The sequence below is a fragment of the Podarcis cretensis genome (assembly GCF_951804945.1).
Source record: "Podarcis cretensis genome assembly, chromosome: 17".
Lineage (NCBI taxonomy): Eukaryota > Metazoa > Chordata > Lepidosauria > Squamata > Lacertidae > Podarcis > Podarcis cretensis.
The window spans coordinates 29,767,202-29,788,029 of NC_137187.1; the positions used below are offsets into that span (position 1 = coordinate 29,767,202).

Sequence of the window (20,828 nt, forward strand, 5' to 3'; positions counted from 1 at the left end):
GCGCACCCCTTCTGACTTGCTGCACCAAAAAGAATAATCATAATAATAATAAAAAAATAAAAAAATAAAATTTATTTACACCCCGCCCTCCCTGGCCAGGGCAAGGCTCAGGGCAGCTAACACCAGTAAATTACAGTAAAAACATAATAGGGGGGGAAACCAACCAATTTAAAATACAGGTTAAAATGCAATTTAAAAAGCAGCCTCATTTTAAAAGTTGCCCATAAATCAAAACCGTAAGGGGAGGGAAGACATAAGGGTCAGACTGAGTCCAAACCAAAGGCCAGGCGGAACAGCTCTGTCTTGCAGGCCCTGCGGAAAGATGTCAAGACCCGCAGGGCCCTAGTCTCTTGTGACAGAGCATTCCACCAAGTCGGGGCCAGTACTGAAAAGGCCCTGGCCCTAGCTGAGACAAATCTAACCACCTTGCAATCTCCAAAGTGTTGTCATTTGTGGACCTTAAGGTCCTCTGCTGGGCATACCAGGAGAGGCGGTCCTGTAGGTATGCCAACAGTGGAGAAACAAAGCTAGCACTGTTCTTTTGCTATTGTGTTCTCCATCTCCACTGGGTACCAAGAACCAGGGCTAGGAACTCGGTTCCAGCATCTCTCAGGTGGGCCCCATTGTCATCATGAGAGAACAAGAGAAGCGTTCAGGGAGAGTCCTGGCACCTCTTTTTCTAGAAAAAATAGCACTGCCAAGGAGTGGCCCCCTTCTTGGCATCTAATTTAGAAAACGGTCCTCAAGGCTATTTGAGTTGTGTGTCTCTGCATTAGTATAGGGTATACACCAAGTATCCAATGTGGTGACAGTAATAATAATACAACAATCACCACCACCACAAACATACTAGTGGATAAACATGGAGTGGATAAATGTACAACTCTATGTTAACAAGTTACATATGCAGTAAGCGTTCATTTATCCAGTTTACTGCACATGTAACTTGTTAAGATAGAGTTGTACATTTATCCACTCCATGTTTACAGTATCTCCAGGCTTTGTCTTGCACATGGCACCTTAGTATGTTTGTTGTTTGAATGGTTACAAGTCTATCTCTATTCTATTATTCTAGTAAATTTGGTTTTATACTTATAAGCCAGTTTGTGGTGTCTCTGCATTAGTACATCCACAGAACACTTTTGGTCCACCTTGACAAAATCTGGTTGTCCCCCCCCCCCAAAGCTTCATTTAACAACATGAAGAATTCCTTCTGTTAAGTGAGTAATCTTTACATATACCATGATCAACCTGCACAGCAGTATTTTATCCCTTCAATTTTACTTTATGATTTTACATATTTAATTTATCTCTTCCGAGGGATTGTGCCTTGCCACTCTCATTTTACGGCCAGAATACTTATGGCTGACATCTATTCCTCCGCAATATTTTATGCAAGAGGAAGGTCTCTGCGCAGACACTAAACCAATGGTCCCCAACCTTTGGTCCTCACCTCTGGAGAGAATGAAACAAGCCACTTATGAGTCAAACCCAGACTCCTTCCTGTGGCTTCAGCTGAGTTTAGCGCAACCATTCAAGATCCAACAGGCCTCTAACCCTCAAACGACATCAGCTCACAGTACGATTTGTAGTAATCAGTGCTTTGACTCTCAAAGTTTTATTTTGCCCAAGAGATTAGTTTCATGTCTCCCCTTCCTGTATCCTTCTGACTGAAAGAAATGGTCATTCAGTTCAATTTCTGCTGAGTTCAAGGCCAGCCTAGGCAAGATGCTGTGGAGGGAAGATCCCCTCTTAGGTCTGTTCTGTTTACTCCCCAGCAGATATGAATGGCAGAAGGACTGCGGATTCATCTTGAATATTGGGGAAAGGGTGCAACTGGACAAAGGTGTCCAAAACAGAAACTGGAGGGGAGAAAATCTCTGCTGTTTGTGCTCCCTTTCCAGCTGTGTTCTTTTGACTCCACAGAATCCTGACCATGTTGAATCAGAAGACCTATTAGATTAAATAGGCTTACTCCCAGGTAAGCGTTGTTAGGGTTGCACCATAAATTGTGCCTGGAGATCGGGGGAAAACAAACTTCAGACAAACGTGTCCCACATTGCAGCCATAATCTCTGATCACGTTTCACCTCTGCCCTTGCTCACTTCACTTTTAACTGCCCTAGTTGTGAGTGCAATCAGGTTACTACTAGTAATAAAAATAAAACTTTATTATTTAAAAGTCTGGGGGTCAGCTTATTGAGTCTAGGAGAGAGACACACTGCAAGTTCACTGGGTCACAGTTCAGATCCTGTTCCTCTTAGGCGATTACTATAGCATGAAGCCAAACTCCAGTTTTGGTATATGTGCGCTTGCTTATATTCTTGCATGCTTTACAGAAGACCCCTTCACAACAAGATTCGGATGACCAAGTGTCAGGAGGGACAGGTGCAAAGCTGTCATGTGGCTTTTCTGCCTAGGGGACCCACATTTCCCGGGAATGCTCTGCTGTCCCCTTGCTGGACGGCCCATGGATGAGGCACAGCTATCCGTCTCCAGGGTCCATTTCTTATCTTGCATGAAAAGCTTTCTGCAATACCTGAATGTTGTCTCCAGAGATTGGCAGCATGTGCAGTATTTTCACCCTGTGGCAAAGGTCGGGAACGCTCAGACCGCCTTGCACTACTGGTGCCAAACACCCATTAAAGCATTGTCCCTTATTTTATCAAACCAAGCTTTTGCTACAACAGACATGGCTATGTCTCAGGAAATGTTTAATCATGCAATCCCTCTCTCTCCCCCCCCCCAGCATTTTCTTTCAAAAAAACAAAACAAACTCCCAACCGAAAATCTTAGAAGGCTGTGTGCCCCCTTGTCTGGGTGAAATCACCCTGCACAGTGATAGGAGGATCATTCCCATAAAGTGGTCCTGGTGTACAGATTCTAGCCAGAGAGGATTCTCTCTAAATCCTAGGCTTCTGGAAGTGATTGACAGGGATATAATTTTATGAGTGGACGAAACGCTTGTGGAAAACACCTTATTGACGCTGAACTCAGGGCAGAATTTACCGCTGAACACGATGCTAAGTTTTACAGACTTCTAATTAAAAATGGGGGTCCCCACTCTCACGTCCAAAAGGGGAGGTTTGCATCCATTAAAATAGCTCAGAGGGAAGGGAAAACTCAGCTCCCCAGCAGGAAAAAACCGATTCATGAGCACAGTCAGATCCAAAGCATCTCGTGAGTTTTAGGAAGCAGAGCTAGGAGGAAAGAAACACGGCTAATGACACCACTTACTTTCGCTAGCCCTAAGCGCCAGATTTAGTCCCAACTGCCCAGCCAGCACCGTAGCAGCCTTGTTAGCATACAGATGGCATTGCTCAGAGAGCTGCGAGGTGCCGTCTCTGCTGCCTGTTTTCTCCCGGGGAATGCTTAGTAAACAGCCGCGCTGCCGGACTTCCTCGAGGGGCACTTCAAAGTGGAAAGGGCAGCTGGATGGGGCCCTCCTCCCTCTTGTCCCCGAGGGAAGCTCCCCTTCCACAGATTGGGAAGCTCCCGCTTGAAACTGCAGCAGGCAGAACCAGGACCTGCAAAGCTCAGGTGGCGAGAGCCAAGGTTGCAGGTTCGATCCCCGTCGGGGGCAGATTGCAGGGGGTTGGACTGGATCATCCCGTGGTCCCTCCCAGCTCTGCAATTCACCCGATCTCCTGCCAAGCATGCAGACAAGGGGCCTGGGAAAAGAAGCCTTCAGCCCTAAGCCCGCTTCCTCTCGCCTTTCCTTCCGGCAAGCCCCGTCCAGGTTCCAGCACCTTCTTCCCCCGACCCTCCCGCGGCCAAATGCAGCCAGGCTCCTCTCCATCTCTGCGCCAGGAGAAGACTCTGCCAACACAGCGGTGCAAAAATGCAGAGGGGAGAAGGCGGGCGTGCATCTCTATCTATGGGCGTGCGGGTGTGAAATGAGCCCGTGCAAACATCGCGCATCGTCCCAGCTGATCCGCGCGCGCCTCGCACCCGCCCGCCCCGCCGGCCTCCCCCTCGGAGCGGGTCCCCGGCTCCGCCCGCCCCTTCCCGAGCAGCCTCGGGAGCGACTCCGCCTGCTGCTGGAGGGGGCGGGCGGGCGCCGTGAGTGGCAGCGGGGAGCCTCCAATCGGGGACCCCTCTCCGCCCTCGGGGCGGGCGCTCCGTCTCGGCGCCGTCCAGTCGGAGGCTCCCTTTGGGCGGCACGGGAGGGGGGCGCGTGGGAGGAGCCGGGGGCGGCGCGGGCGCGGAGGAAGAGGCGGGGATGGCCGCGCGCCGTGAAGTCATCGGCATAATCCGGTGGCTCGCGCTGGATCTACTCCGGGTGACTCAGAGAGAGAGAGAGAGGCAGGCAGGCAGAGGGATCTGGCGCGGCGCTCTCCCTCAGCAAGGTAAACGTCCCCCCGACGCCTCCCGGGCACATCCTCCGCCCTGCGCTGCGCCCCCTCCGCGGCTCGCCGGATCCTCCACTTCGCTCTTGACTCCCGCTTCCCCCAAATCGGAGACCCCCCCCCAAACAAGTCCCTTCCCCCTCCCCACGTAAACAAGTCTCCCCGGGGCCCCCCTCCGTAGAGTGCGGGCGACTTCTTCCCGGCGCCCTTGAAGAAGCCAAAGACCCCCAAGAAAGTTTTTTGGGGGGGTCGCGATCCCCCTTCCTTTTCCTATTCTCCCCCTCCCCGGAGGAAAGATCCTGCCGGATCGCGCCCTTGGCTCGCCGCTGACTTTGTGAGTCAGCTGCAGCTGGAGAAGGGAAGGTCGCGGGAGCGAGGAAAGGCTTCGCGGCGGCGGCCGAGAAGCCGGAGAGAGGCAGCAGCTGCTGCTGCTCGGATTGCTTTGCTTTCCAAAGCGGAGAGCGACCAAAATAGGCTGCGAGGGGCCGCCGGGTCGGGCTGCCCCGGCCCTCCAGCGCCTGATGGACAGAGCTGCGTTTGGGTGGCTATAAATAAGCAGCGGCGCGCCGAGGAAGAGGAGGATCCCCGCGCCGGATCTGCAGGAGGAATCTGTCCGGGAAAGCGAGGCAGGTGCCGGGGGCGGGGGCTGCAAGTTCGCGCGGCGTCCTGCCCCAAGGAAGGCAACGTCGGGGGGTGGGGTGGTTGCAGGGGTTCCCCGGTCCCTCCCCGGGGTGGAGCTGCCGCCGGGGGCAGGGCGATCCAAGATGGGGAGGGCGGCATTCGGCAGCCGAGCGCAGGAAGGCCACGATAATCTCCCCGCCCGACGGTCACAAACATTACGCACACAAGGCGCAGCAGTGTCTCCAGGGGCCGCTGTCTTCGCTGCCTCCTAGTTGGGCGTCTCAAAACTCAAAAGGAGATCTGGGAGGCTGCCCAGCGCCCCGTCGGGGCTCCTTTCCGCTGCTGCGAAGGTGTCGCCGTGCGCGTCCCAAAATAGCCTGGCTCCCGCCCCCCTCCCTCGGAGCAGGAAGGCGCTGTCTTCTCATCTTTAACCCCCTCCCCCCCCCCCGCAGTACATGCATTCATAATATTTCCGGCGAGGGGGCACAAATCGGCGAGCCGTTCTCCCTTTGGAGAGGGCTTTGCGCGCCCGGACGCAGTGGCGCGTTGGTGCGCCCTCCCCCGACGGGCGCCTGCCTGCTCCTCCCTCGCCCCGTTGGTGGCCTTTTCTCGGCCGGGAAGGAAGGGGCGAAAAGTTTTTTGGGGTGGGCTCTCAAGTGCGGGGAGGCGCTGGCGTCGGGGGCGTCGGGCGGAGCAGGCGGCCAGCTGGAGGCCGCGTCTCGGTGCGCCGAGCTGGCTGGCTGCGAGAGAGGAAGAGGCGAGGTCTCGGCGCGCAGGCTGGGCTGGCTTTGGCATCTCTCCTCCTCCTCCTCTGCTCTCCTTCCTTCCCTCCGTCTGCTCGGAGAACCAGGAAGTCCCCGCGGCCGACGAGGACGCGCCCTCCCGTCTGGCCCGGTGAGCGGGGCGCCGAACTAGGCCTGCCTGCGCCGGGGAAGCGCGTCCGGGGCTCGCCTTCGGGGCTCCCTTCGGAAAGGTAACGCGCCCTGCAACAGCAGCAGCAGCCGGGATCCGCCTCCCCTCCCCCCCCGACGGGGGCCGGGACCGAGTGCGCGTTCCGGGGCTGCTTTGCTCGGCTTTTCCGGCGCGCGCGCCCGCGCCCTGCAAACTGGAAGCGGAGGCCTCGGCAGCCTGCAAAAGTCCCGGAAGAGTCTCGGATCCGGAGCGAGGTGGCGCCCGCGTGGTGGGTGGGGAGGTCGGGGCGCCGCGACGGGGCGCCCCACGCGCTGAAGGCGAGGATCCCAAGTTGGGCAACTTTGCCGGGGCTCCCGGGAGAGGCCCCGAGTCTCTTATTCGTGGCCGGCGCCATAGCGCGCGCGCCCCGAGCCCGCGAGGGTTTCCTCAGCCATTTGCACGAGGCAAGAGGAGCCGAGGGACTCCTTTCTGGCGACGGGGCGGCCTTGCAGCTTCAAGGGACCGCGCCGGTTGCGTTGCAGCGCCTCGCGGAGTTGCAAAGTTTTGCAGAGCCCCGATTCGGGTTCATGTGCACCAAGAAATGGTGGAGCCGCCGCCGAACTTGGAGTTTGTTTGTTTTTTTGTGCGCCCTGGCCGTGAACGTGGCCTGTGACCCGACGGCCTTGGGGCGCCCTTGCCTCCTTCTCCGCCCTCGGCGGCTCCCTCGAGGTCCGGGCAATGAATGCAAAGGCCGCCTGGCCTTGCTGCCCTGCTATGCAGCGGCGTGTTAGGAGGTGGGGCAGCTTTTGCTGAGCGAATTGGCCCATTGTTATGCAAATTGCAGACACACTTTCTCTTTGTGGACCTAATTGCCCTGCTAGTTTCATTCTTGTCTCTCTCCTCCCTCCCTCCTCCTCCTCTCCAGTCCCTTTGTTACTGCAGGGAAGGGGGGGGGAGATATAGCTGCAGCAGGACAAAATTAGAGGCAGATTTTTTAAGTCCATCTGCAATTCATCAGATGCATAAAACAAAATTCCTTGTTGGTTGTGAGCATTTTGAAGCGCATTCAAAGTTAAGCGTATTGGGTAACAGATGTGGGTTTGACAGAGGTGAAGGCAATGCTTCATTAAGCAAGAATTTCTTCTGCGCTGTGTCTCTGCTTTAAGGACGGTGGGATTTCATGAAAAGTGTTCGCCACCAGAGCTTGTTCAAAGCAGCCTTGGATCTCGTCCTTTTGTTCATTTCTGCCGTGTCACATCTGAGGAGGGCTTTGACCAACACCTGAGGCTGCAGACTGACAAGGGAAAAAAGTCCTCCAGCTAAAAACGTTATATTGTTAGTGCTGGAATTCTATTTAATACATGCTTTTCAAAAGTTTAGCTGGAATTAATATCCACCCTGTTGCATGTGCCGACTTCTGCTTTGCTTTGAAGTGAAGATCACAAACTGCAGAGGGAGGTTTCCTCTGCAAATTTTATTTCTCTTTTAAACCGTTAAACTCCTGGTTATTATTGTTGTAACCTCCGTGATCCGGGCATGAAGACTTCTCAGCTGGCAGCAAATGGGCAGACGGACACAAATCCTTTGAAGTATTTCCAGTGTGTTCCCGTGGCCTCTGCTGTTTGGGAAGACAATTGTGTTTGAAGCTACCTGCTCCCCCAGTTTGCTCAGAGTTAACTTCAGCTGAGATTCTCTCAAGTGATTACCGGTATTACCTAAAAGCTAATCTGACATTCCTGCAAGGAAAGAAGATGATGTAGCCCTCGTTTTAACCACAGTTCTCAAACGTAATGTGGGGATAAAGTTTGCCACTGTTAGATTATGGTTCTTAGTGTGAGTTTTTGCATTTTGTAACTTTTCCCTGTGGGACAGCAGCATAGAACCCCTTGCGGCAACACCAACAGAAAGTCCTGTGGCATCTTGGAGACCTGACATATTTTCCACGGGACGGACTTTTTGAGGGTCAGTCCACAGAAGCAAATGGTATAAGACATTTGTTAGTCTTAATGGTGCCAGAAGAATCCCCAAAAGCTCTGGTATTTTGTCACGTTGCTCTGGCTTGTTAAGACATAGCTGTCAACTTTTCCCTTCTCTTGCGAGGAATCCTATTCGGAATAAGGGAATTTCCCTTTTTAAAAAAGGGAAACGTTGACAGCTATGTTGTTAAGAGCTTTGCACAGAGTGATTGATGCTACCATTTTCTCTTAAAGTTCCCAGCTAATGCCTTCTCCATTGGATGTTAGGAGACAGCGCTTGTCTTCTAAATTGGCTTGCCGGTCCCTCGTGGAGTGGAGCTGCCTGGGTCCTTTGCACGATGCAAAGCTCCTCTTCCGTGTTGCTGTTCCTTCTTGCCCACCTGTTGGCTCTTTGTTCTGCCTCTCAGGCCGTGTCTCCCTCCTGCTTCTGCAAAATACTTCCTATGCCAGCTGTACTAGGAGACTGTGGAGGGCAGGCCCCCCTCCCTCTTCCCATCCCCAGGGAGGCTTGTGGCTCATGCTTTCTGAAACCTGAGTCCCGGCTTGTTTATGAGTCTGTTCCGAGATTATTTGTCGTTCTTGGCGGTTTGTCGTTCTTCTGCTTCCTCTGGGGGCCCTGTCCTAGAGTTTGCACAATACCAGTTTTGCTCCCAAACAGTAATTATCCCCCCCCCCTTCTGTAAATTACATCGACACAACGGTTGGAGTTACGGGGGCTGTTATCTAGTCAATCTGCTTTCTAATAATGTGCAGACGATAATCCCTGACGAGCCTTGGAGGAAAACAGATAATGTCCAGCTTTTGTCTGCTTTGGACTTATCCATGTTTTGCAGGATAACTTGTGAAGAGGCTTGTTTGGCGCGAAGGAGTGACGAAATTCAAGGCTGTTCCAGTGTTTTTGCAGCTTTGAGCTGCTCTGTGAAGCTGAGCCTTTGCCAGTTTGAATCAGCTTCTTAGAATGGACTGCCCGGCGCTGTTGGAAGTTTGCCAGGCGTGTTTTGCAACTGACGGGGGTCTGCTTGCAGCCCCTTGAAGATCTCGGGGGGGGCAGGTTGGTGGGTTTGCCCGACTATCCCTTTCCAGTGAAGCCTTGGCCTCCCAGAAGCGACGGGGCTTCACGTCAGTGTCAAATCTAGATAGTCCAAAGATTGGTGACCTTCTGATCTGGCCATCCTTGATCTAGAGCCAGAGTAAGGAGGTGCTTTGTCCTTGCTCCCTATTTTGGCGCAGTGGGTGATGTTATGATTGCTTTGGGGAACGTGCCCCATGGGATTTTAAAGTTCCAGAGGAAAAATTGGGGTCCCCCCCTGCTCTGTTTGTCAGTGTGCCATCCCTGGAACGTAACTCTCATGTAAATTGCAAGTTAACCTGGACTAAGAAGGGACAGCGGTGGCTGTGTGACCTATTCTTCCTCTCTGCAAAGGTGCTGAATCTAACGCATATTTTTGCCGCTTGTCTTGCGCAGTTCGGCTTCGACCTGCACTGGTCAAGGAAGAGATGCTGGTCCCATGCTCTCAACCAGATGTCAGCAAACCTTTTCAGCAGGGGGCCGGTCCACTGTCCCTCAGACCTTGTGGGGGGCCGGACTATATTTTTTTGGGAAAATATGAATGAATTCCTATGCCCCACAAATAACCCAGAGATGCGTTTTAAATAAAAACACACATTCTACTCATGTAAAAACACACTGATTCTCGGACCATCCGCAGGCTGGATTGAGAAGGCGATTGGGCTGGATCCGGCCCCCGGGCCTCAGTTTGCCTACCCATGCTCTCAACCCTTGTGCAGGAAAAAAGAAGTCCTTATTGTAAATATGCAGGGGTGGCAATCCGACGAATGAGTTCTTGTAACTACATCGGTCTCTTCATATTTTTTCCCCATTTGTATTTGCTGTTATTGCTTAGCGAATTTATTGGTTGGAACTCGATAGTCTCTGTGAATGATGGGAGCAAACAGAAAATAAACAGGACTGTACAAGGGGGTTCTGAGATTGCATTCATACTGTGGGCTTTTGCAGCCACTGAATATACTTCCCAGTGTCTTTTCTAGCTGTTAACATATTATTTCTATAATACAGTGGTCCCTTGGTTCTCAAACGCCTTGGTATTCAGACAACGTGGAACCCAAACACTGCAAATTTGGAAGTGTTCCAGTTAGCGAACTTTTTTTGGAAGCTGAACGTGCTCTGTTTTGAGTGTTACGCTTCCATTTGGAGTGATACACTTCTGTTTTGAGTGTTACGCTGAGGTCTGTCTGTTTCTGCTATTTATTTTGCGTTTTTGTTTTGGCGGCTCTTTTGATTTTGTGACTGTATGGAACCCGGATCAGCCACGGATTGATTGATTGTGTGACTGCAATACATCGTTTGTTGCTTTTATTTTATGGATCAGTGGTCTCGTTAGATAGTAAAATTCATGTTAAATTGCTGTGTTAGGGGTTGTTTTTAGAAGTCTGGAACGGATTAATCTGTTTTGCATGACTTTCTATGGGAAAGCGCGCCTTGGCTTTGGAATGGACTTCCGGAACGTATTAGGTTTGAGAACCGAGGGACCACTGTAATGCACTCTTAATGCAAAAACCAAGAGTGCCTTTTTTTGGCTGAATAATATTTATTTGTTTTCTGTTTTGAACAGATCAATGCCAAATTACATCAAAATTAATGCAATTTTTCCAAAGAGTTGACTTCCCGCTCTTGGTCCTAGATGCATTCCTGCTTTCCCCCATTGCTGGTTAAAACGTAACGTGTGATCAGCCCCATGGGGTTGGGGTCCAGTCCCCACTCGGCCATGAAGCTGCTGCTGGGGAGCCCCTCCCTCTCAGCCTTACCTACCTCTCAAGTTTGTTGTGAGGATATAGTGGGGAGAACAACAATATACTCTACCTTGGAGGAAAGGTGAGAGAGAAACGCCCTAGGAAATAAACTTCGTGTGGAAATAGCCTCAGTCCTAAATGGTGCCATTGTCAAAGCAACCATAAATTAAGTTTCTAATACATCAGAGATGTTGCTTCTGGTACATAACTCTGGCTAAATCTTAAAGAACATGCTGCACCCATTGCAGGGGTGTGAAGATAACTATTTCTTCTTTCGCACTGGCTAGATAGCAGTTTCTGTTTAAATTTAGCCTTTCTGATAGCAGTTCTGCATTTTCAGGCAGTGCTAGGAGGCTCCACCACATTGGACTGGCAGTCCCTTGTCTCTTGCAAAACACCTTCCAAAGCCACCTTTCCCTGGAAAAAAACCCACAAGATGCAGTTTTGTGCGTTTAAAACACTTCCTTTTGTGATGGCGGTTAGTGGGGGGGGGAACGACTGATGAGCCCCCGGGGACTCTGCAGGTATGGTTTGTTTTGCACAGTCTGGCTTTGGAGGTATTTGCATGTCTCGCCCTGCAAGCAGTGGGGGTCCCCAGGTAGATGACTTTAATCCAGCCCAGTGACTCTTGTTCCAATTGCTGGTGGCTTAATCAGAGGAAGGACGAGGCGATTAAAACACAAGAAGGTAATGTTTGCACAAATATAAAAAACGCACTGGAGTAATGAAATATTGCTGAGTATTTAGCGCTGGACTATAAAAGGATGGAATTGGAAGAAAGAGGTCTTAGGCTGTGTTTGTTTTTTTAATAATTTGATTTTAAATAATATAAACAAATTAGAAGCAACAATTCCAAGTCCAAATATCGAGATTACTCTGAATCTCTGGACTCCACCCCCCCCCAACCCTTCCATTGGTCCCATTGATAATATTTACAGCTGCATATCAACTTTTATCCAAATTTTTATCCTTCTAAATCATCCATACTTTCTGTTACTTTACAAGTGTGGTGGTTAAAATCCTGCCAATGTTTTAACTTGCTTGCAGCGGTCTTGTAAGTGAATCACAAACTTTCCCCATTCTTTTTTTAAAGTTCTGGTCTTCTTGATTCCTGAGCTTCCCAGATAACTTTGCTGTTTCGGCGTAGTCCGTCAACTTGGTTTGCCGTTTGTTTCTAGGAAACCCAGCTAGATGGGTGGGATATAAATACTAAATTGTTATTATTATTAGTCAGGGTTGTTTCTTCCTTCCATCTCTGGCGTCTTAGACTGTGTTTCTAAGGCGCCCGTGTTGTTGTTTTGTAGGATGAAATGGATGATGTAGCAGCAGACGACGGGCACCTGTTTGAACCCTTTTCATACTAGGTGTGCTTGTTCCAATTCAGGGATGCTTCACACACCGTGTAACACTGTGCAATGGCCAGCGCCACTCGCCAACTGTTGTCCTTCTGTTTTCTGGTCATTTTGTTCAGCCCCTTGCGATGCAGGAATCTCAGACATGACAGATGACCACCCAACCTCTTCTTAAATACATTCGAGGAAGGAGAGTCCCATCACCTCCTGAGGGAGACAGTTCTGCTGTCGGAAAGTTCTTCCTGACGTTGGGTCGGAATCTCCTCTCTCGGAACTTGAAGCCATTGGTGTACCCAAAGTGCAAAAGCAAAGCCTTCCATGCGCTTCAAACGCTGTAGGTTCTTGGTTCCGGTGTCAAACAAGGTGGCTTCTTGCAAGAACCTCGCGTTGCCCTCTCTTCTCCCCAGGGTGCTTTCCGCAGTTGCTGAATTTCTTTTCTTTTCTTTTTTTTTTTAAGAATAATTTTTATTAACCGACCAATCACATCAAATCAAACCAAATTACATAGATTCCAAATTACAAAGCCGAATTTTAAATTTTTGTTGGGGGTACCCATATTTCAAGTTCCGAAGGGGATCCAATCATCATCTTGCTTCTTATTACTGCTTTAACGTCCACAAATCTGACCATATGATGTTCACAGTACTATTCAGTCCTTTCTTATTGTTTTTCCACATCTCTTCTTGTTATTTTCATATATTTTTTCCTTTCTCTTTGTGACCTCTGATAGTCTCCACAAGCGGGTTACAACAGTTTGTAATCCTGTGTGGATATTTTTTTTTAATCCAAGAGCCATATCCAGACGTTTTCCGTATAACATCACTTCCATAAATCAAAACAGTCTTAGCATCGTTAATCTTCACAAATCTGTCGCCTTTCTCAAGCTCTGAGGAGATTCACCAGGAATGCAGTCTGATAACAAATCCATTCCTCCTCCCGGTTATAAATCCTTCGGCAAAACCTGCCAAGATGGCGACTCTGTATTTGTTGCTGCGCCATTCCAAAAGCTCTTGTTCTTTACTCAGTCTCCATAAAGCATACTTTTGGTTAAAGTTCATTTCCACACAGTCCTTAATCATCCTGCTTGGATCAGTTAACCGACGGTTCTAATGAGGAGGGGTTCTTTGTTAATCACATAGAAGAAAAGAAAAAAAGGTTTTCCCTCCCCATCCAGTCCCGTTGCCGGCATACCCAGCCTTTGATGTATCTTCTTCGTAAAATATTCCTGTTGCTCCAACCCATCGTCTTTATTTTACAGAGGTCCCTTCTGTTAGCAGTCTTCACTCCCCTTCTTCACTTGAAATATGTGCATTTGCTTCTTTTGTAATTAATTATTCCAAATTGCTGTAGCTAGTGCGCGATCAGAGACAGCGTCTAGGAGAGCCAGAGTCCACACGGGGGCATTCTGCCTAGTGGCCTCACCCCCTTCTTTCGAATTCAGGGGTGATTTATGGGCACAGCAGGCAAGGGCAGTGTTCCCCATTCCCTTGGGGCAACAAGGGAGGCTGCCTACTCCCATAACAGCCTCTTAGTTACCCCGTGTGGTCCGGAGAGATGGTATTGTTGGCCATCTTCCAATGCGCCCCTAGTGGCCCCCCGCAGTTGCTGAATTTCTGTCTTGGGAGACCCATCCCTCTGTTTGGGGATCTGTGGGGTTTGGGACCCCAAAGGGGTCTGGCCATAGCTGTCAACCATCCCTTATTTTGCAGGAAACTCCCTTATCCCAGCGCCGTGTCCCGCTGCTATCCCTTATTGATGATGTCCCTTAAATTTCCCGGGTTTCAAAGGAAGCAGCTCCTCTCCCTCCCTCCCTGCCGGCCAGGGAGGAGGGAGGCTCCAACAGTGTTGCCTGGCTGTGTTGCTCACCCAATAAGGAGTCTAAGAACGACTGGGGGGTGGAGCTTGCATGCCTTGTGCCGATCAAATCGACCGCATTGCCTGGGGACTCGCCTTTGCTCAGCGCTTCCCAGCAGAGAGGTGACGGTGGTTTTCCTTGCTGCATCCCCTTTGCTGGGTTGTTGCAATGTGGGAGCCACCGCTTGAGGCTTTGTTTGGCTGCTGGCTGGGCTTTCTGCCTTTGGCTCGGAGGGGCTCAGAAGTTGAACATACCTGCGCCTGGAAAATCCCTTATTTTGGCTGCTGATCCCTTATTTTTGAGGCCGCTGGTCCCTTATTTTCAAATCTGTAAGTTGACAGCTATGGGTCTGGCAGGTAGTGTGAACTGAGGCAACAGAAGCCAAGATAGGCAGAAGTTGGGAAGGGAGAGCTTGGTCTGGCAAGGTGCCCTTCGAGGGGAGGCTTTGCCAACACCTGGTGGAGCTAGGTTGGTTCTTGAGCTCACCTGCGTCGATGCTGAGCCAGGTGACTGGTGCGGTCGTGTCACAGCTGAGATGGTGGTATTGATCGGTCTAACTCTGGCAGCAAACTTTGTGGTGGATGCACGGTCCAGGTGGGAAGATGCAGTGGGAAGTCCTAGTAAGACTCTTCTTTCTCTCCTCCAACATCACCCTACAACTCTCTTAGGACGATGCCCCTGTCCGCCCGCTTTAGGTGGCTGTCTTGGAGAGGAGTGGACTGTTAGGGGTCTCGGTTGAGTGGCACATGCCACTCAAGACGCAGCATGCTTGGAAGAATGCAGTAGTACCTCTAGTTATGGATTTAATTCGTTTCGGGGTACTGTGTGCATCCCCAAAAAATTGTAACTAGAGGCGCCGTTTCTGTCCATGCAATAGAGCGCTTCTGCACATGCATGAGCGGGGAAACCTGGAAGTACAGTGGTACCTCTGGTTACATACGCTTCAGGTTACATACGCTTTAGGTTACAGACTCCGCTAACCCAGAAATAGTACCTCAGGTTAAGAACTTTGCTTCAGGTACCTCAGGTTAAGAACTTTGGAGAGCCAGTGTGGTGTAGTGGTTAAGAGCGGTAGTCTCGTAATCTGGGGAACCGGGTTCGCTTCCCCGCTCCTCCACATGCAGCTGCTGGGTGACCTTGGGCCAGTCACACTTCTCTGAAGTCTCTCAGCCCCACTCACCTCACAGAGTGTTTGTTGTGGGGGAGGAAGGGAAAGGAGAATGTTAGCTGCTTTGAGACTCCTTAAAGGGAGTGAAAGGCGGGATATCAAATCCAAAAACTCTCTCGGGATGAAAACAGAAATGGTGCTCCAGTGGCGCGGCAGCAGCAGGAGGCCCCATTAGCTAAAGTGGTGCTTCAGGTTAAGTACGGTTTCAGGGTAAGAACGGACCTCTGGAACGAATTAAGTACTTAACCTGAGGTACCACTGTATACACTTCCGGGTTTGCCGCAGCCGTAACCCAAAGATTCTTCAACCTGGAGGTTAGACTACACGAGGTACCACTGTACAGCTGTACTCAGCATGGCAGCATCCTGGTTGAGGGGAGAAAGATACCCACTTTCTAGGAAACTCTGCTCTGAGTCTTGTTCTTGTCATGCAGCCTATTGGACTGCAGTGTTTGGCATGTCTGGTTGTGCAACGGGTGCCGGCTGAAATTGTGATGTGTAACGTGGCATAAAGCGCAGGCCTCCATAGGTCCTTATTTTGTCTGTCCTCCCCCATCCCTCCAAGGTCTTCACACGTGGGCCTGCGTGACTCGATATCTCTCTAGATTCAGGGTCCTGGATTCCGTAGCAGGAATTTTCTGTTTATTCCTCTGTGGCTTCATTGCAGCAATCCAAATTTGCTCAGTCCTCTGTCATCACTCTTTGACATTTGGGGAGGGGCGATTTTTGAGTTCTTGTTTTTTTATTATGTACTGTATTCTGTGCTTCTATATTGTGATTTTATGTTGCGAGAGGCCCTGAGACCTTTGGGGTGTAGGGCGATATGCAAATCCAATAAATAATAATACATTTTAATATAATGGGTTGTATCTTACAGTAGGCCCACTGAAATCCATGTGGGCAGAAAAGGGAGAGACATGCTTTGGTGCTTCTGTGAGGAAGTGTTGGCTTGATGAATTTAGGAGACGTCTCCTTCATTGGTAGCAATATAAACAGATCAGATTCTTAACCCTCGTCAAAATCGGTATCTGTATTCCAAATGCAAGCAAAGCATTCTTGTAGCAGAGAACTCTTGTCTCAGAGATACTCCCATGGCCCTAATAAACTGTTGATGACCAGAAGTCCAAGAACCTGTGTCTTTTGTTCCCATTGAAATGAATGGACATTTGCTGAGGCCCATTCACTTCCGCTAGTTTACTCTGAGTAGCGCTTGGTTGGCTCAAGCTCAGCATCCTCAGAGTTTAGATTAGTTATTCTGTACCGTCAGAATGAGTTTTCAAAGCCAGGGTTAAGGATCTGTGCTGTCCTTCACAGATAGCGTCCGGTTCCTTTCTCTGGAATGCACATTTGTCTTTTATCATTTATATCAATTTATATAAAAGGTAAAGGTACCCCTGCCCGTACCGGCCAGTCTTGACAGACTCTAGGGTTGTGCGCTCATCTCACTCTATAGGCTGGGAGCCAGCGCTGTCCGCAGACACTTCCAGGTCACGTGGCCAGCGTGACAAGCTGCATCTGGCGAGCCAGCGCAGCACACGGAACGCCGTTTACCTTCCCGCTGGTAAGCGGTCCCTATTTATCTACTTGCACCCGGGGGTGCTTTCGAACTGCTAGGTTGGCAGGCACGGACTGAGCAACAGGAGCGCACCCCGCCGCGGGGATTCGAACCGCCGACCTGACGATTGGCAAGTCCTAGGCGCTGAGGTTTTACCCACAGCGCCACCCGCGTCCCTTCAATTTATATACTCTATCCTTAAACTGTCCTGCTGTGCAAAACTCCCGATTTAAAAGAAAACGTGCGATTTTTATCTTAACAAGTCCGGTTTGTTTGAAAGTTTCTGGCTGGAAACCCTATTATTATTATTATATTTTCACGGCCCTTTAGGAAGTGAGGCAATAACTGCAATTATTTCCATAAGTTCTGTTCTAATTTATGCTTTGCATCGTTACTTGGCTGTGGACAACTGACCTTCACATTGTGTTTCTCTCCCTGCAGCCGGACCGTGGACTGAAAGCGAGGCAGAGAGCAGATGGCTACTCCGACAGATCCCGGCGCCATGCCTCATCCCGGACCTTCCCCGGGGCCAGGGCTCTCTCCTGGACCCATACTGGGTCCCAGCCCAGGACCAGGTCCCTCACCCAGTTCAGTGCACAGCATGATGGGGCCGAGTCCTGGACCTCCAAGCGTTCCACATCCCATGCCCACTATGGGACCGAACGATTACCCACCAGAAGGAATGCACCCCATGCACAAAGTAAGCATTTTCAATTTTTTCCTATGTTGTGCACGTCTTTTTTTTCCCTTCAAATTTTTTTATTAGTTTTCACAATATTATAAACAAACACATAAGACAAACAAACATAAATCATAGCCTTATTGAAAATTACACTTACTAAATTTGTTAGGTGACTTCCTCGCTTCCCCTTGGTTGAATTTCATTGCATGTCCTTTTAACGGTTTTCCAAATCCCAGTTCTTATAAAATTTAACTTAGACATTAACATCCTTAAATCTTCACCTTATGGAAGTAAACATATTAATTCATCACTTAACATAAATAAAATCCTAAGCCAATTAAATATCTGCAAGCTGTTTTCAGTTAATTTGACTTAACAAATTTAGCTAGATAATCATTAAATTTAATCCACTCTTCCTGATACTCCTCCTCCTCCTGGTCACGGACTTTTCCGGTTAGGTCGGCTAGCTCCGAAAAGTCCATCATCTTCATCTGCCATTATCGTTGGTGATTCTTGGGTTTCCCAGTTTTTAGCTAACAAAATACGGGCAGTAGTTTTTGTGCACGTCTGACATCAGTAGGGTCGCTTGCACGGCAAACATTGGTGGCTGAAATCCCCTCTTTCGCACAGCTATTAAAAGTGCCAAAGCCCCAAGAGCCCAGGACCTGATGGTCTATCAGCAAAATATTATAAGACATTGTAAGACTGGCTCATCCAACCTCTGATAGAAGTATCTAACTCAATTTTGCGAGGGGGCAAAGCATCTGAAACCTGGAAGCAAGCTTATATTACTCTGATTCCTAAACAGGGTCAAGATAGATCCAATGTTAAAAGCTACAGACCGATCTCCCTACTCAATATGGATTACAAAATTTTTGCAAATATACTGGCCAACAGGCTAAAGAAGGTTTTATCTGAGTATATTCATAAAGACCAGGCAGGATTTCTGCCTGGAACACATATGAAAGACAACATTAGAAATGTTGTGGATATTTTGGAAAAGTTAGAAGCAAGAAAGAGCTGTAAAGCAATGTTAATGTTTATTGATGCAGAGAAAGCCTTTGACAATGTATCTTGGAGATTTATGTTACATAAAATAGATAACTTTATTAAAAGTGCCAAAGCCCTGCGCTCCTTTTGCATTTAGCTGCAGACTGGACAAGGCTAAAAAGCAGTGGCTGTGCCTTTGTGTTCCAGAATAATCATAAGCTTTATATTATCTAAGTAAAAGCAGAGACATCACCTTGCCAACAAAGGTCCGTATAGTTAAAGCTATGGTTTTCCCAGTAGTGATGTATGGAAGTGAGACCTAGACCATAAAGAAGGCTGATCGCCGAAGAATTGATGCTTTTGAATTGTGGTGCTGGAGGAGACGCTTGAGAGTCCCATGGACTGCAAGAAGATCAGACCTCTCCATTCTGAAGGAAATCAGCCCTGAGTGCTCACTGGAAGGACAGATCCTGAAGCCGAGACTCCAATACTTTGGCCACCTCATGAGAAGAGAAGACTCCCTGGAAAAGACCCTGATGTTGGGAAAGATTGAGGGCACAAGAAGAAGGGGACGACAGAGGACGAGATGGTTGGACAGTGTTCTCAAAGCTACAAACATGAGTCTGACCAAACTGTGGGAGGCAGTGGAAGACAGGAGTGCCTGGCATGCTCTGGTCCATGGGGTCACGAAGAGTCGGACATGACTAAACGACTGAACAACAAAAGGGCAGATGGTGATCCTGTGATACGGAAATGCATTTGACTCCTGCAACTGAGCGGCGCTTCTGTAGCGCATGAACTGAATGCTGCAGTTATGGCAAACAGTTTTGACTTAGGTTTCTGCTATCCTATATCCATTTACTCACCAGGGCGTTTAGTAGCATTGAAGACAATGGGACTTACCTCTGAGTAGCCATGTCTAAGGTGGTGCTGCCAGTTTCCTTTTGAAGAAGGATGGCAGTTTGGAAACCAAAGCAGTATATTTTGGATGCTGTCCTGAAGCTTGAACACCACCTATTGGGAATGGCGTTTTTATTGAAATCACTGGATCTGGGTAGTAAATACAGGATCCAGGCATTAGAAATCACGCTGTGTCCTTACTCAGGCTTGTAAATGGCTACTTGATCTTGGTGCGACTCTTGTAAGGCCACATCCGTGCAATAAAAGAGGGAAGCTTACAGGTGGAATATTTTCAACGTTTTCCCAAATGGAAATGCATCACAAATGGCGGATTCTGTTAAGGGTGGGATAGCATAACTTTTGAGGTTCTTAAATTTTGTAGACTCAGCTGGCAATGTTGAGCTAGCACCTTACACCCTGATCCTGAGTGAGTTACATGGAAGCAAGTTCCCCTGAAATTGCTGGGGCTTACTTCTGTGTAAGGGACGCGGGTGGCGCTGTGGGTTAAACCACAGAGCCTAGGACTTGCCAATCAGAAGGTCGGCGGTTCGAATCCCCGCGACGGGGTGAGCTCCCGATGCTTGGTCCCAGCTCCTGCCAACCTAGCAGTTCGAAAGCACGTCAGAGTGCAAGTAGATAAATAGGTACCGCTCCAGCGGGAAGGTAAGCGGTGTTTCCGTGCGCTGCTCTGGTTCGCCAGAAGTGGTTTAGTCCTGCTTGCCACAAGACCCGGAAGCTGTACGCCGGCTCCCTTGGCCAATAAAGCGAGATGAGCGCCGCAACCCCAGAGTTGGCCACGACTGGACCTAATGGTCGGGGGTCCCTTTACCTTTACTTCTGTGTAAACACGCCTGGGCAGAGCTCCTGGGCAGCTTTACTCTCATGCAAACAAGAGTTTATTTGCCTTGGGGCTCATGAATGATGGGAGGTTAGTGGTTTTCTCTTTCTTCATGACCACGATCCAAAAGTAAAGGATTTATACTTTAGAAGTGGCTCTTTGCAAGTTTTGTTTCTGAGCTAACCTCCTTTTGGTATAGGGGTTGCTGTTGCTTGGTCATGTTATTTGGAGTGCGTGTGATACAAACTGTGTTTAATTGGACTTGTATATTTTCAAGTTCCTACTCTGATTTGTATCCCTCCATTTCTTGTGAATTTGGCACAGCCCCGGGAACAAAAAGTACCCCAAGAATAATTGGGCTGCAGTATCACCTCCTGAAGGGGAAAGATCGTATTGCACCAAAGGCCACGTAGAGATCAGTTAACTTAGTTCTTCAGGTTAAGGTTTTGAGAACTTTAAAGCCCTACACGGCTCAGGACCTCAGTGCCTCAAGGATCGCCTCTTACCATGTGAACTGACCCAGACCCTCCATTTGTCTATGTCCCCCACTCCCAGAGAGGTTTGGAGGGTGGCAACAAGAGGGCGGGGCCTTTTCTGTGGTGGCTCCCCAGTTTTGAAACACTCTCCCCAGAGAGGTTTGCCTGGCGCCATCATTACATGCCTTTAGGTGCCAGGCAAAAACATTTCCCTTTACTTTTCATCCATTAAATAATCTGTGGCCTGTAAAAGTGTGGGGGAAATGACTATTATTATTAATGATTTGTCTGTCTGTCAGTATGCTTTTGACTATGTTTTTATCATTGATGTTCTGTAATGTGTTTTTAACGTAGTACACTGCCCTG

The 20,828-nt window shown here is 49.3% G+C and overlaps 1 protein-coding gene across 2 annotated transcripts in view; it reads left to right on the plus strand.

Moving 5' to 3' along the window:
• The first annotated feature begins 4,204 nt into the window (after positions 1-4,204).
• The window catches only part of SMARCA2 (SWI/SNF related BAF chromatin remodeling complex subunit ATPase 2), a 139,134-nt gene continuing 122,510 nt past the window's right edge, over positions 4,205-20,828 (plus strand). The window contains exons 1-2 of one of the 2 annotated variants that reach the window (XM_079959122.1): positions 4,205-4,348; positions 17,018-17,276. In XM_079959122.1, the coding sequence (XP_079815248.1) occupies positions 17,052-17,276 (225 nt within the window). In that variant the 5' untranslated portion in view covers positions 4,205-4,348; positions 17,018-17,051. Of the gene's footprint in view, positions 4,349-17,017; positions 17,277-20,828 lie in introns of those variants that run through there. The other variant, XM_079959123.1, reaches the window with a different exon arrangement.